General features: G+C 46.8%; 1 protein-coding gene across 1 annotated transcript in view; it reads right to left on the minus strand.

Annotated features, from left to right (window-relative positions):
* SLC2A4 (solute carrier family 2 member 4) overlaps positions 1–15,721 on the minus strand; it is a 386,485-nt gene that overhangs the window by 136,462 nt on the left and 234,302 nt on the right. Inside the window, exons 5-8 of the mRNA XM_069645770.1 lie at positions 11,084–11,199; positions 10,477–10,639; positions 4,421–4,608; positions 2,832–2,936 (exon numbers count right to left, since the gene is read on the minus strand). Coding sequence (XP_069501871.1) covers positions 2,832–2,936; positions 4,421–4,608; positions 10,477–10,639; positions 11,084–11,199 — 572 coding nt within the window. The remainder of the gene's footprint in view (positions 1–2,831; positions 2,937–4,420; positions 4,609–10,476; positions 10,640–11,083; positions 11,200–15,721) is intronic.

Here is a 15,721-nt window from a genome sequence, read left to right on the forward strand (position 1 = left end):
AACAAAGTCCAACACTCAAAAACTTGCTTGGCGCTAAAATTCATTTAATCAAATGAAGCACTGTGAATTTACAAAGTCCTGAAATGTTAAAAGCAAAAAATGTTCTCAGCAAAACCGGATTGCCTGTGAATGACAGTTCCTGTCAAAAATCTGTGTGCAGCCACACTGGGCTACTTGTGAGTGACAGCCCCTGTCAAATGGGCTCTCTTGATTAAACTTAGTTGTCTAAAACTAAAGATCTGCCGGATTAGGAAATATAAAAGGACTGTTGCTGAAAGGAACACGGATCTCAGTTGTTATGATCCCACAGGTTTAAATCTAAGAATGTCATTTATCTATGTCATCTGATGCAACAAGTTTGTTTTGTGCTGATTTTTAAGTCAAGAAATTAAGAATTTAACTTGGGCTGGCTGGGCCTGCAAGAAGTTGAAAAACAGGTTTCCACCCAAGGGGAGGGCATCCCTCTCAGCAGATGCTCACTGACATATGATAATTGTGGGGTAGGACAGACTTGTGTCTGCTCCCAAGGACTGAACATTGGCAGATTCTCCAGGCCAGGAAATGGACGTGTGAAAAGGTCATAAACTAGGCCTGCAGAAGGAAATCCCATAGGTGGGGGGCTGCTCCTTGCTTCCAGAGACTGACAAAAGGCGGACCATTTGCTGCTAAGAATATGTAATGAAATTTTTTTTAGAGACTTATAACTCGCTATCAGAATTGGTGAAAAATATAAAAAGGGCAAGCTTGTTACTCTACTTTTTGGCCCTACATTTCAAGTGGTGAAACTATGTAGCATGTTCTGATTAGGAATGGCAATATATGTGGTTTTTGTGGGAACTGTATTCATGCTACAATTGTTAAACTTTGCACACACATTCCTATGGTAAACATGCATATTTGTGTAAATTTGGAGAAAGTTTGGAAAATGTTTTCATGGAGAAATGGACAAGATGCTGTAAAAAGGGGAAACAGGGTCTCACAGCTGTGGTATTTTGACGAACAGATAATCCATAAAATATGTGATCCTTGTATGGGATTTTCATAGAGGTTACAAAGGTATAAATATGTATTTAGGACAAAATTTGATTTTGATACTAGTGGCGGTTTCTAAGGATTGTAAAAACCAAACCATACAACTTGACATCTGTCCTTGATCCAATCACTCGGATGCAAGGCGGAGATGAGGCTCTGATCCAATCACAGTTCACAGGGGCAAGCTTAGTTAAGACGGCCCATACACCCATTTTAGTGATGTCATTTGAAAGGATAAATGGAGACATCTGACAACACATAAACACTCTCTCTTCTGATTCCAGCGAAGCACTGTGATCCAGCATTCAACATCCAGCTTTCAGCATCTTTCCAGATGCCAATGACCAGGCCAAGCAATAGGTGAACCATTTTCTGTTAGGCCTCCATTAATCCTCAACTAATCCTTACAACCCAGTGGAGCGCCGTGGTGTGGGGAAGCATCCTGAAACTATCTGGCTTGCTACCATAATGCTTGCCTGACGAACTCGCCATCCCCAGAAACAAGAAGGGCAGATCCTGTGCAGTTCCGGTCACCGGCCTAGCTGATCCAGTCCCGTGACTGATGTGCTGTCCTTCCCTGATAGACCCGCATCATTGACCAGAATCTTGACGGGCCTAAAATCTTAAATCCCAGTGGATTGTGAGTATTAACAGGACGCTAGAGAATTATTGTATACCTTGCCTTATCTTGTCCTACCCTAAATCTCTGAACTATACTTAATTTCATAACCAGTAACAGTGTCAAAATCTTCATGCTATCATAATCTACCTGTTTGCTAAAGCGTCATTTTCATAATCATTTTTATTTGTGTAACTCTCATCCAAAATCCCACTTCGAGTGTTTGGACTGGTTCCACCGGGGAAGGCGATGGGGATCTGTTACTGAAGTCATGAACCAGTCTCAGAGCTTACTTCTTCCCAACCTGGTTGTCTAGCCTCCATGCTCTAGTCTTGAGTAAAAGCATAACCCATATTCTCAGTTTAAAATCAGAAGTTCCTGTCCAAATTCGTGTCTTTATTTTTTAAAACCACCTCTCACTAAAACCTCTATAACTCCCTCGGTTTTCATGATAGAAACGAGATTTCAATTCCCACTGATACCTAACATCCTTGGCTATCTCCATATGGCGGAACAGTGTATTTGAAACATTTATATCAACAATCACATAGCAAAATTGGGGGGGGGGAGGTGGGAGTGATATCCTGTTTGTTCTGTATTATTCCTGAGTACCTCCTCTCTCCTATTTAAATTGCCTATTGGTGGGTTCAGGGGTGTTGCAGGGGGACCCTCTAACCATAGTGCTATCTGTTCCAAACCAACCCAAAAGTATTATTTTCTTTGCTGCATTCTTTTTGTGTTCATTACCTGATTCCCAGTGCATTAAATATATTATTCATTGTCCTTGTCACCCCATTGGTGATTGTTGTTACCTATTAAAAATATATTGTGATTTAAATTCCAAATACATAAAATAAATATTTACAGTTACAAATTAGCCTGATTCCTGGTTCAGTGTGACCGGGGGGTATTTTGAGAAGGGTGTGCTACGAGTGGTATATCATTCAGAATAATTGAACTTATAGACAAAAATATATAAGGGTTTCATTTGCGCACTACATGCTAGGCAGGACTTGGGTGTGTGCCTGATTGAAATCGCTTACATAACCCAATCAAAAACAAACTCTTTACCCATCCCCAACAGAAACCGTCCCACTCCCCCATCTGCAATTTCCAACCTAGCAACCTTCCCCACTTCACCCAGGACCCCAACTCTACCTTTTGGCGCATCAAATCTTACCGAGACTACGGTGAATATGGTGTTCACAATTCCAGCCCCAATAGTGGCGTATACTGGTTGCTCAACCCCAGCCTTGCTGAAAATACTGGTGGAATAATAAAATATCTGTGGAAAAAACAAAGTTAAATCATTATAATGGCAATAGTTAATAAAGTAAACCATCCCTGTCTTCCTTTCCAGAGTATACATGACAGGTTATACTCTGGATCCTGACCTTTCTCACAAGTCATTTAATTTCCATTGATTTCTCCACCCCCATTTCCACACACACCTGCCACCTTCATATAGTTTCTTCCCAATTAACTATTATGGCGAAACATATTCAATCCAAGGTCCTTTATCTCGTGGAAAACAAATCCCCTTTCACAGTAGACTATCAATGTGACCTAAGACTTCAGAAGTTCATCTGTGAATGCCATCTAGGATGAACCATTAGTAACTGAGTTAAGAAAAATCAATTTGGTTCAATAGTCCAATGGTAATTTATCTCCAACCCAAAAGAAATAAAATGTTAAACCATGTGCCAACTAGGAAATATGACTGAAATGAGAAATTAAACCCATATCTTTAAAGCCAACCCAAGAGTGAGCCATTCAATATAACCCAAGAATAAACAATACATGGATTATATCAAGCATCCTCAAGATTGACCAATTAAACTGATGACAAGAAACAACCAATAAGGCCATTCTACAGACCCTCCTTACATGTGTAAACCATGAAACTGAACATGAGTCAACCAATACATTCATTCTATGGAGCCTCCTGAAGAGTGCTACCCATCAAACGGAGGAAGAGTCAACCGATAAGTACAGTCCATAGACCCTTCAAAAAGAGTGTAACTCCTTATATTACGCAACAGTCAATTTATACATTATGTGGAACCTCCTTGAAAGTGTAACCTATTGATCTGAGCAAGATTTAACCTATACGTGCATTCCATGTAGCCTCCTTGAGAGTGTAATCGATTAAATTGAACACAAGAGTCAACCAGTAAATTCATTCTATGGCGGCGACTCAAGAGTGTAGCACGTTAAACTGAGCACCAATCAGCCTATAAATACATTCCATGGAGCCTCCTTGGGAGTGTAACCCATTAAACTGAGCAGGAATCTACTAGTAAATCCATTCTATGGCACCGCCTTAAGAATGTAACTTGTTAAACTGAGCTCAAAAGTCAACCAATGAACAAATGTAATGGAACCCAATCGCAGAGTAATCCTTTAAACGGAATACAAGAGCCAAACAATAAAGCCAATCCATTGAGCTTAACAAAGGAGTAGTTCATTCGGAACACTCAAATTATAATCTATCCTGTGCAACCCAGCTCAAGTAATTATTCAACATAACAGTGATGCATTAAACCCACAATATGTAACTTAAGCATAGTCAAGGAAATGTAAGAGAGAATCCATTTAAAATATCCCAAAAGAGAGAGGTTGGACACAGCACATGTACTAACAAATAATTCAAAGCCATTGCTACCCACATCAGCCATAGAATTGTATCTAAGAACTATTTCTCTTCCCACATCATGTCTCCTTTCACAACCCCAGTTTTTAAACTTAAAATAAACATTTTCTATTTACAGCATTGATGCCGGAAAGCTGTTGTGAAAGTTGCAGGATAATGGCCATAATGATTGGCTGCCGATATGCCTTTGAGCGGAACAGCTCCAAAATGGACACTTTGGCCTCCATGTCCATCCTCCTCTTCTCTTCCTTCATCTCGGTTAGGTCATTGGTCACGTCTTGCTTCCCAGTAAGGCGTTTCAAGTCTGTTAAGAAAAACATCTGTAGGTTCAGCTTTCAATGCCTAAAGCCCAAGCCTGTATGAGCTACCCATCTCCACCTCTAGGGCAAGTTGCAAAAACCATAACAAGCTGGCAGTACTTTTCATGCTTAAACATTACAAGCACTTATCCACAATGAAAGCATTTCACCCATTCCACTATGTTAAGGAATGACAAAACACAACGTGCAGGGACTTCTCATCCACTTAGCCTGCATGTGGGGGTCTCACAGCTCCTCGTTTGCATCAAACCTTCACGAAATTATAAGTTACTCACTGTAGTGACTAATGTACTCCAATAGTGTTTACAGAAGGCGAAAGGGGTAGCCCATGTAGCTGCCTTGCTGATGGTCTGCCAGAGCACATGCCTTTGGAAGGCTACCACTTTAGCCGTTGCCCTGACCACATGAGCAGGGAGATTTGCCGGTAATTCCTTGTTCTGTATTTTGTTGGCCTTCTGAATGGCAGCCACCTAGTGATAGAGGCTTTGGAGGCCTGACAACCCAGTTTCGAACCAGCGAATGTGACGAACAGCACATCTAATTTCTGAAAACCCTTAGTCTTGTCCACATAGAACCTCAACTTTTGTTTAACATCCAAACAATGTAGGACCTCTTCTGCCTTTGACTCTGGATTTGGAAAGAATGCGAGTAGTACGATGATCTCATTCAGATAGAAGGAAGACACCATCTTCGGTAAGAACCAAGGATGAGTGTTTAGCACCACCTTGTCTCGATGGAAAGTGGTATACAGCTCTGCTGCCACCAAGGCCTGGATCCTGCTGACCCTGTGTGCTGATGTAAGATCCACTAGGAGGGCGGTCTTAATGGTGATCAGTATGATGCCATGGGCTCGACCGGCTTATGCACTAGTGCCCCAAACACACCACATTGGGATCCCAGACCGGGTGCAGACGCTTCACATGGGGGTACAACCGCATCAAACCTGTAAGATGCCTCTTGATCACCTGGAGTAAGACATACTGTCTGAGGTCCTGTATGCTTCTATGGCAGCCAGGTAAGTACAGCAAGTGTCGACCTGCATGCCTGATTCTGCTAGGTATGCTGAGAATTATAGCACTTGATCAAATGTGCAACACATAGGAGCTATGCCCTTTTCTTTTGTCCAGTAACAAAACCTGGTCCATTTGCTCTTGTACGGGCTCCTAGTGGAGTCACTCCTTGCTCGTTGAATGATGCGTATATTTTCTTGGGACAACTGCAGATGTTGCAGTGTCACATTTTCAGGAACCAGGCTGCTAGGGCTAGCCTCTTCAGAGCCGGGTGGACCACCCCCCACACCACTTGCTGCGTGAGGAGGGGAGGTACCTGGCCCGGAAGAGGAATGGAACCCTGCGCCGCTAGCCTCAAAAGCTCTGAGTACCATGGTCTGGCTGGCCACCGTGGAATGATCAGATTGAGCCTGAGGCCCTGCACCTTGCAGATGACTGTGGATCAGCAGGGTCAAGGGGAGTGCATATACCCAAAGGCCGTTCCACTACAGGTGTAGCACGTCTCTCAGTGACTCTGCCCAACCCCATCTGGTAGGCAAACTGGTGGCACCTCTTGTGTGGCAAATAGATCTACCCATCTCTGAGATCTCTGCCAGGACTTGCGGGCATAATTGTATTCGTAATTGTCCACGCCCAGTCTGTTGACCCCATCAGTCTCCAGTTTGACCTCCCCTGGCAGGTGTATCACTGTGTAGTGTATATTATGCTCTATCGCCCACTCCCAGATCTGGATGGACAGCATACACAGGGCTGGGGAACTGGTGCCCCCCTGCTTGTTGATGTAGTACATGCAGGTTGAGCTGTCCGTCTGAAGGCACACCGTACTGTCTTTGACCAGCAGCAGGAATGTCTGAAGGGTTGCATCAACTCAATGAGGTTGATATGGCTGCCCTGTCCTTGTCGGACCACAGTCTGTGTGTGTAGTGGTTGCCCAGGGTGACCAAACCCCCCCCCACCCCTTCCAGTGAGGAGTCGGTCATGATGGTCCATGCTGCCTGGAGAAAAGCTTCTCCCACTGCCTCCACAATGCCAAACCCTGACGGAGCGCCACTGGGTTGGAGACCATCGCTGCCTGGGGGTCTGTATCCTGGTTCCACGAGGTACCTAGGTACAGCTGTATACACCTCATCCTGATTCTTGTATGTGGAATAGCCAACAGGCACACTGCCATGATACCCAGCAAGTGTGGGAACCACCAGGCTGTGGTTGACGTTCTTCTGAGAAGATGGCCCAGTCCTTTCCTGCCGTCGGGAAAATCATTTTCCCCCTTCTATCCCAAAGCAGTCCAAGGAAGACCAGTGTCTGGGTGGCCCGCAGTTGTGACTTGCTCTTGTGGGTGGAGAACCACAGCTCTTACAAGATGTCCATAAGCCAAAGAGCCATATCCTGCTCCGCACTTGGGGACCCCCGCCCTGACCAGCTAGTCGTCTAGGTGTACAGGTAAACCTGGTGGCCCTCTGGCCTGAAGACTGCAGAATCCAAGTTCATTAACCTGGTGAATACCCGAGGGGCAGAGTTCAACAAAAACGGGAGAACCCTGTACAGAAAATGGTAGCCCATCACCCTGAACCAGAGGTAGGCCCAGTGGGGCTGCCAAATAGGGATGTGAAGATGAGCATCTTTCAGGTTGAGGGAGCACGTCCAGTCTCCCCCACACAGAGACTCTGCAATCTGAGCCGGTGGAACCATCTTGACCTTTTGTGGGGTAGGTAAAGATTTAGGTAGGACGGATTGAGGACCACTCGCAGGCCTGCCTGGTTCTTCCTCTGTATTGTTAAAATTCATGAATAAAATCCCAAGTCTCTGTGAGGACGGGACTTCCTTCACTGCGCCATTCCGTATGAGCACCAAGATTACTGCCAGGAGGGTTGGTGTCCCGATCTGAGGGGCATGGGGAGGGCAGGGGAAGAGGAATCTGGAACTTGTGGGATACCACTGACAGGATTCATGGATCCGTGAAGTAAGTTCACCAGGACTGAATGTGGAGAGCAAGCCTGCCCCCGAACTGGAAAACTGTGGATCTTGATGCAAACTTCATTGCTTCTTTTTGTCCGAGGCGGGTGCCAGGGAGGGGGACTGGTAGAAGCCCTTGTTTGAGGTCCTTTGCTGTTTAAGCCTGTGCAGGCTTGGAGACCTGTCTCATTGGCATGCCCTGTGTTCCTGGAAGTCCTCAAACGTCCAACCTCTCCCAATAAGATTTCCAGGCCTGTTTAGCCAGGATGGCCAGCAACTTGGCAGTCTGCGAGCTGCACTTTTTCTTGTTCAATTCTCTGTTGAAGAATGAAACAAACCCCGCCCCCCGGGGCGAGGGGCGATCCCGAATATGTTCCTAGATATTTGGGTTAAATCTGGTAGCCCTCATCCAAGCCGACCTACGCATATCAGTAGCAGTGCAGATGGCTCTACCTGCCATAACTATATGGCCCACGGTGGACTCCAGGACGTCCTGTGCTACTAACTTAGCTTTGGATAATCCGGAATTGAAGTCTGCCTGCTTGTGGACCGGCAGTTCTGGAAGGAACTCTGCAGTTTCCCTTCATAGCCATTGATTGGCTGCAGCCAGCATGGCATCCTCTTTCACTTGCCTGAGGTGAAGCCCTACATTTCAGTAAGTATTTTTTCCATAGGCATCCAAAATGTTATTCTCCTTAACCAGCAAGTTTGAGGTTGATGTGGAAGCCTGTGGTTTGGCATACATGGATGCCCTGGCTATAAAGAGGAATGCGGCTGAGGGTGGACTGACAGCAGCTGGGTGTCCCCTTCCACCTGCCTGTATTTAGCAACCAGGCGTTTGTTGGTGAGCTGTGTCGAGTGTGGTTTAACTCGGCTCTTTTTGTCTAGTATCTCTATGTCCTTTTGCAAAGGAATGCCCTACCTCATGAAAGCTTTAATGGTCAGTACCTCTGTGAGGACCCGCACCTCCGGCTGCTGCTACTGCGATTTGGGGATACCCAGATACTCTTCTAGGTCTGCCAGCCTGTCCTTGGGATCCTCGGGCTGAGGTTGAGGTATTGGAGTCTTCCTCCTCGTCTGTGTTTGTCTGGTCTCTAGCTACCTGGGGATGGGATCAGCGATTCCCTGGTCTACACTGTTGCCAGGCGGGGTCCCTGGTTGTATCTCCTGGACCTGTGGAGTGGCAAGTGGTGGAGACTGTATCTGAGTGGAGGGTTGTACCGGCACTGGCATTGTAGTGGGCAGCACTGGAGCCTGAGAGGGTGGAGTGAACACTGGGGCCGGGGCTGCACCAGAGACCACTGCGCAAGTACCGGTGCCAAAGGTTGCAGTGGATTCATCTCCTTTATCCTGCCCTTAAAAATGCCCATCCTTTGTGAAGACTTCATTAGGGTCATACATTTGTCAAAGAAGCGCTCCTCGCTTCCAGGAGGGGAGCACTCCTGAGCTGCCGGAACCACAGGGGTCACTGGGGTGAAAGGCCGAGCTCTGCCATGCTGTGCCTGGATTGCGTATAACTCATCTCTGTGTAATGCACCTACAAGGACAGGACTGGGTAGGCTGTACACCACGCCATCTGGAGGGTATGCATGGGTGACCATTCCACCTGCGGAGCAAAGTCTTGCCTGGGAGCTGGAGGCATGACCCCCTGCAAGCCGCCTGACTGGGAAAGGTGTGCCTCCATGCACGGTGCCATTTTGTCAGTCTGGGATGCCATTTTGCCTTGGACTGACAAGCCCAGGAATTGCTTGTCCGCTGAGGTACTTGACCCTCCCCCAGCCTTTATGGCCCTTCTGCACCTCAGGTGTGGACCTGGGAGACTTACCGCCCTCAGGCATACAACCGGTAGTGCTCCTGCATGTAGGCGCCCCACTGGGCTGTTGCCCGGTATCAGGGCAGGCCCCTTGGGATATTTCCTGGTACAAGAGTCCTTGGCCCAGGAGGATCCCTGGATCCCTCGGTCGGTAGACCAGTAGTTCTGGGAGCCTTGGTTGGTAATAGGATCTGAGCGATCCCTCCTGCTCGGGGGTCTTCTGAGGGAAGGAATCGCCCTTGCATGGTGCTTTTGAAAATAGTATACTTACCTTGGGCCTGGTTTTCCTGTGCACGTACTCCTTGATGTGTTTTGACGGGGACCTGAAGAAGAGCTCCCTCCACCTTACGAGCCGCTTCTTGAGTGACCGAGGTGTAAGCGCGTTGCGCGCTGAATAGATGTCCCAGCCGTGGTCTTATCCGAGGCACTGCAGGCACAGCACGTGCGGGTCCGATGCCAGAAAGGAGCCTTCGCAGGAGGCGCACCTACTGAAGGCCGACATGTGCCGGGGAGAGCATGGGTCCCGGAGGTAAGTGTAGAAAAGTAATAGAATCAAAAAGTGTAACACTTAAAAAAGGATTAATGGGACACTGGATCCCGGGGGAAGGTTAATCTCGTGGAATTAGGAGGGAAAAGGCCTCAACCACCAGCACAGGAGAAGCAGGTGTGCTCCTGTCACTGCGGAAAAGAGAACTGAGGTGTGGCGGTGGAGTCAGAGGAGCACATGCTCCTGGTACTACACTTCCGTGCTCAACTAAATGTGAAGGGCAAAGGCTTTTTTGTGTGAAAAAGGTTCCGTTCCCGTCTCTAGCGAGGGACGTCCATGCGGTAGTGAAGATAGGACACGGGATGTAGGAGTATGGATTGTTCGCCCCAGAGCCCCAAAGAAACATTCATTTATTTCCACACCAAAAGAAACCTCTATAGGTCACGGACACATCACCTGAAACGTGGAAGTCCTGGGCACCATGTATGTTTACGGTAGGGTTACCTTGGGAGGGGCACTGTGCACATTTCAGGAGGCGTCCCCAGAAGCTAGTGGTTTGGGATCAATTTTGGCTCAATCACACACTCACTTTTCTTGGCCTTTGCTTCTTCATTCCGGATGATGTAGAGGTACCGCGGGCTCTCTGGGCAGAAGGGGAGAAGGGTGACCTGCAGCATGGCTGGAATTATAGTCAGCCCGAGCAATAGTGGCCAGAGCTCTGCCGTTCCCAAGATGGTGTCCAGGCCCAATACCTAGAGGAAGCAAGAAAAGCATGAGAGCTTCAAAGATAGGGGCATGATGGGCAGAAGCGGATCATGCAGTAATCGGCAAGGTTGTGGTGTCGCAGCTGTGAGAGTAATAGCAAGGGTTTGCATGTCCTGCTTGTGCTTAAGTGAATGTTTGGGGCGTTGAAAAAAAAAACAAATGCGAAAAAAATCGCAGTAGAAAAGACTGAGCATATTTGGTTGAATTTTAGCTAAATTTTTGCACATTTAAAAAAAATAGTTGGGGAGAGGGGGTTTAAACGGTCTCCCCTCGCATTATTAAAAAAAAATAAAGTGCAAAAAGCCCCCAGAAAATGTGTTAATTCGACCAAAATAGACTCTTTTCTTCCGCGATTCTTTTTTTTTTATTTAAACATCCGTGGGTTGTACTAATCTCTTTTGATTGCTTGAATTGATGGGTCATTGGATTACCTGTGCTATAAGGATGCCAATGACGATGGCAAGCTGGTGCAGGGTCCCCAGTGCCCCCCGCAGGCTCGTCGGGGAAATCTCTCCCACATACATCGGCACTAAACCTGAAGCCAAACCTGCAAGAGTGGAGAAAGCAACAGTTGTCATCAACCAGTAGAAACACAAGTGTGCCTAATGGTCTGTTTACCTTTTCTGATAGAGGGAGCACTCGCCTCTTCGAAAACTTTGGGCAACATTTCAGAGGGAAATACACATTGGCAAATCCAATAAGTCTGACTTCAGTATATCACATGTAGACACACACACAAATACGACGTACACACACAGGCAAACATACACAGACACTCGCCCCATGGAACCTATAAGGGTAGAGCCAGGTACTCCTCCTATCTTGTAGGTATTGCCCTGCTGTGCCCAGGATGCTTTCCGCCTCTTTGGTATAGCCATGATCTGTTTAGGTACTTCCCTCATGCATTTATATTGCATAGCAATAAACTATCACCACATACCAGGTTTTGTCATCCTATGTCCAGGTCATCTAACCATTTGGCATGGTAGTGCCATCATATGCCCAAATATTCTCACTGTGTGCAAGGTAATGCCATAATGTAACCAGGCACTCCTTCCGTGTAATGGGTATCGCCAGTTCTGCCACTATCTCACAGGTTTTGCTATTATATTACCAGATTCTCCCCCCTCAGTTCCCAACATGGTATGTTTAGCCAGAATGTGCCCAGAGACTGCCACTGCATGAATGTCATGTACTGCAATGGCTTGCTAAGTATTGCTGTCATGTTATGTTCCTCTGTCTTGCTATATAGTGTATTTGTGAGAAACCAGAGGGTATCCCCACTCCTCCTCCTGGATCCTCTTTTCAGGTGGCCAGGGAAAGGCCATTGTTTTTGGATCCTAACCCTGGGTGTGGAGAAGCGAGGGAGGATCACCTGGGTGGAGGGTCCTTGGGAAAAGGGTACCACAGGCGAGACCTGGTATCGCCCTTTTCCTTATCATAACCAATTTAACCTTCCCCCAGCCTTTATGGCCAATTGTAACGCAGCTCCCCTCATTTTTCCTCATTCAACCTACTACAGTACTGGGATGAGGAAGAGGCAACTAGGAGTAGTGAACACTAGTAAGTCATTTCACCACTCTAATACTGGTACAAGGAAGATACCTGCAGAGCACTGTAAAGGTCAGGCACGTCCAATTGTGTACTCACACCTGTCAAGTGGTTGCAGGTGTATAAGAAGGGAGGAGACCAGCAGCACTCAGACCAGCAGGGAGTCCTGTGTGCGATGAGGCAGCTGTGGGGGGTCCTGCAGAGAAACCGGGATGCTGGCAGATGATCCTGGGGGAACTGTGGAGCCCAGGAGCAAGCTGTAAGAAAAGCACAGGTTTGGGAGCCTCTGTGGTCTGAGATGCGCAGCTGGAGCTGCGGGCAAAGAAAAGGAAACAAAGTAGCCGCCAGCATCCGCAGAAGGGAAGCGGAGCTGCAGGTGAGCACAGAAGAGCATCCGAAGGGTGATCGGGCCTTGTGGTTAAAGGAAAGCCAGAAGGTGGAGCTGAAACCAAACGACGCAGCTGCCCGAAGGGAGTGGTAACTAGCTCAGGAAGCCCTTCAAGAAATAGTCACTCTTCCCACGTAGACCTGTTCATGACCGGAAGTGTGAACTGTTCTGCTCCAGGAACTCCCCCCCCCCCCCCCCCCCCAAGAGGAGCTCTAGGGGACATGTTCGTAGTGGAGGTTGAGAAAGTTTAGGAAATCCATGATCCTGTTTGTTCTGGATTTGGCCAGAAGGACCTGGTACCCCAACCTTCTGGACATGTCCATCTGCCCTCCAATGCGTCTTCCACAAAGGGAGGACCTTCTCTCGCGAGAGGAGGGTCGGGTTCTCCTTCCAGAGGTTGGGACACTCAACTTTCACACATGGTTTCTGAGAGGTTGAGATACAAGGATTGGGACCTTGCGGATGAGGTAATGGCGATTTTGCTTTCGACCAGGCCAGCAAATACATCTTTGTACTGTTGCCATTGGAACAGGTTCTGCAACTGGTGCAGAGATAAGAATGTGGACCCATTTCAATGTAATACACCTATGGTGTTGTCTTTCTTGCTGCATTTGGAATATCTGGGGCTCCAAATTGGAACCATTAAAGGTTATTTGTCAGTGCTTTCAATTTTTAAACGCTCTTCTGAGCAAGTGTTGTACTTTAAAATTCCTTTAGTCATACAATTTATCAAAGGACTTAGCAACGTGTTTCCCCCAACTCCTTAGTCCCGGTTTGGGATTTGAATCTTGTTCTAAAATGTCTTGTGTGCGCCTTTTGAGCCGCTTGATTTGTGTCCATTAAAACTTCTGACTTTTAAGAGCATTTTGTGAATAGCTCGAACCTCAGTCCGCAGGGTGAGTTGCAGGAATTATCTGGTAAACCCCCATTTACTACTTTTTATAGAGAGAAGCTCGTTCCTAAGGTAAAACCTTTGTTTCTACCTAAAATAGTCTCTGTATTCCATGTATCTAAAAAAAAAAAAAATGTTACCAACTTTTTACCAACCCCCTCATCCTGGAAAGGAAGAGGAGAGGCTACATAGACTAGACCCAAGATGAGCTCTGGGTTTCTATATTTCACAATGCCAAAGATTCGACAAGATGAACAGCTCTTCATTGGATACACGGGTCATAAATTAGGACTAGCAGTAAAGAAACCAACCCAGTCTAGATTGATTATTCTGAGCATTGGAGAATGCTATAGATTGGCTAAAATGACTCTCCAGAAGGCCTAAAGGCCTATTCTATGAGGTGCATGACAACAGCATCTGCCCTACAAAGAGGGGATGCCGATAAGGGACTTCTGTGTGCCAGCCCATTGGTCTACCATCCTTACCTTTGTAAAACATTACTGTCTATACTCGTTTTCACCTCAGGAAGGAGTATTTGGGAAGGCAGTCCTTCATTCAGTTCATGACTAATATTCTGAAAATTCTTACTCCCGCCCCCAAAACAAACACTGCTTTGGGAGTCTATCAAAAGATGAGGAAAATCTTGATCCCCATTTCATTATGACTCACACTGGAAGAGCATTACCACTAGTCAAACCCAGGGGATGGCCCTTATAGGGTATAGAAAACACTGTTTAGGACAGCAGTGGGTGGGTGTTTGTGGAAGAAGTAGCAGGTGATGGGACTGCATTGGCAATGCAGAGATTAGCGAACAGGCAGAGGTTGGGGAGAAAACGGAGAAGAATAACCAGCGGTGCTAGACGGAAAATGCTCAGCGGTGATAGAAGATCAGAGGTGGCTAAAGGGGTGGGAGGAGAATGGCAGAAAGTGATAGAAGACCATCAAGAGGGTGGAGGGGATAGGAGTAGAATGGCAGAAGGTGGTAAGAGAATATTAGGAGTAGGAGGTGGTAGGAGGAGAACATTAGAAGGATAATGGCAGAAGGTGATAGGAGGAGAACATTAGGAGGAGACCATCAGGAGGGGGTAAAAGGTACTAGGAGGAGTATGTCAGGAAGTGGTACGGGAAGAACATCAGGAAAGGGTTAAAGGGGTAGGGGGAGAAAGGTAGAAGGTGACAGGAGACAACCATCAAGAGGGCGGGAGGGGATAGGAGTGGAATGGCAGAAGGTGGTATGAGGAGAACATCAGGAAGAGGGAATAACCCCAGAATGTCAGAACTGGAAAGTTCAAGAGGGCACGACTGGCCCAAGGCAAGGGGTTGACGGACTGGGTAGGTTTTGAGGTATACAGTTTTAGGTTTGTCTTGGGTGTCAAAATGGTGCCTTGGTAACGCCCCGTGGCCAAAAGGCATCCTGTTCACTCAAACAAATGATTACCTCATGCAGAACCTCTTTCCATTTCCATCGCAGCCTGGGATGGAGGATCTGCGGTGGCACTGCCACCGGAGTAAACAAGTGGGGTGGTTGGAGAGGTTGGGGTAGAGTTTGAAGACTGGAGGGAAGGGGACAGTGGGGCAAGATGGCGGGGCAGGTACTCTCATCTCCAAGCTTGCTTGGAACATGTGATTCAGCCCACAATTCGGACAAGCTGGTTGGCTCAGGCACCCTCCCCGGGTGCTACTTTTCAAAGAGCTATTTTAAGAGCCATTGTGTAAAATATTCTTATTTCTTACAGTTTGTCAATAGAATAAATGCGCTCTCCACATCAAGCAGAGGAGGGGATGTGGAGGGGCATCAGGAACTATACTGGATTATGATTGAAGTTTGCGAGAAAGACCCCATTCTTTTGTGAACTTTGGAGGCAACTACAACTGTTGGAACTTTGGGCAATAATATCCTTGGAGACTTTGTGTGTTATGCCAAAACAGCTGTTTGTTTTTTTTTTTTTTACCTCAACCTCTGTTTATGCCCTCATTTTGGTACCCACTCGGATATGTGATGAAGGAAAGCAAAGTAGCACAGGCCTAAATATCCAAGAAGATAAGAGAAAGTAGCAGGTCACAAAAGAAACAGAACATAGGCAGGAAATCAAAAGAAAGCAACAGAAGAACACAAGCGAAAGAAGCCAAGAAAGCGTGGGAACACAAGCAAAAGGTAGCCAAGCAAGCAAAGGTAGCCAAGCAAGCAAACAAAGGTAGCCAATAAAACAAGTTAACATTTGTGAACACAGGAGGCAA

This window comes from Ambystoma mexicanum, chromosome 1p (genome assembly GCF_040938575.1).
Source record: "Ambystoma mexicanum isolate Mex_15411 chromosome 1p, UKY_AmexF1_1, whole genome shotgun sequence".
NCBI classification, from domain to species: Eukaryota; Metazoa; Chordata; class Amphibia; order Caudata; family Ambystomatidae; genus Ambystoma; species Ambystoma mexicanum.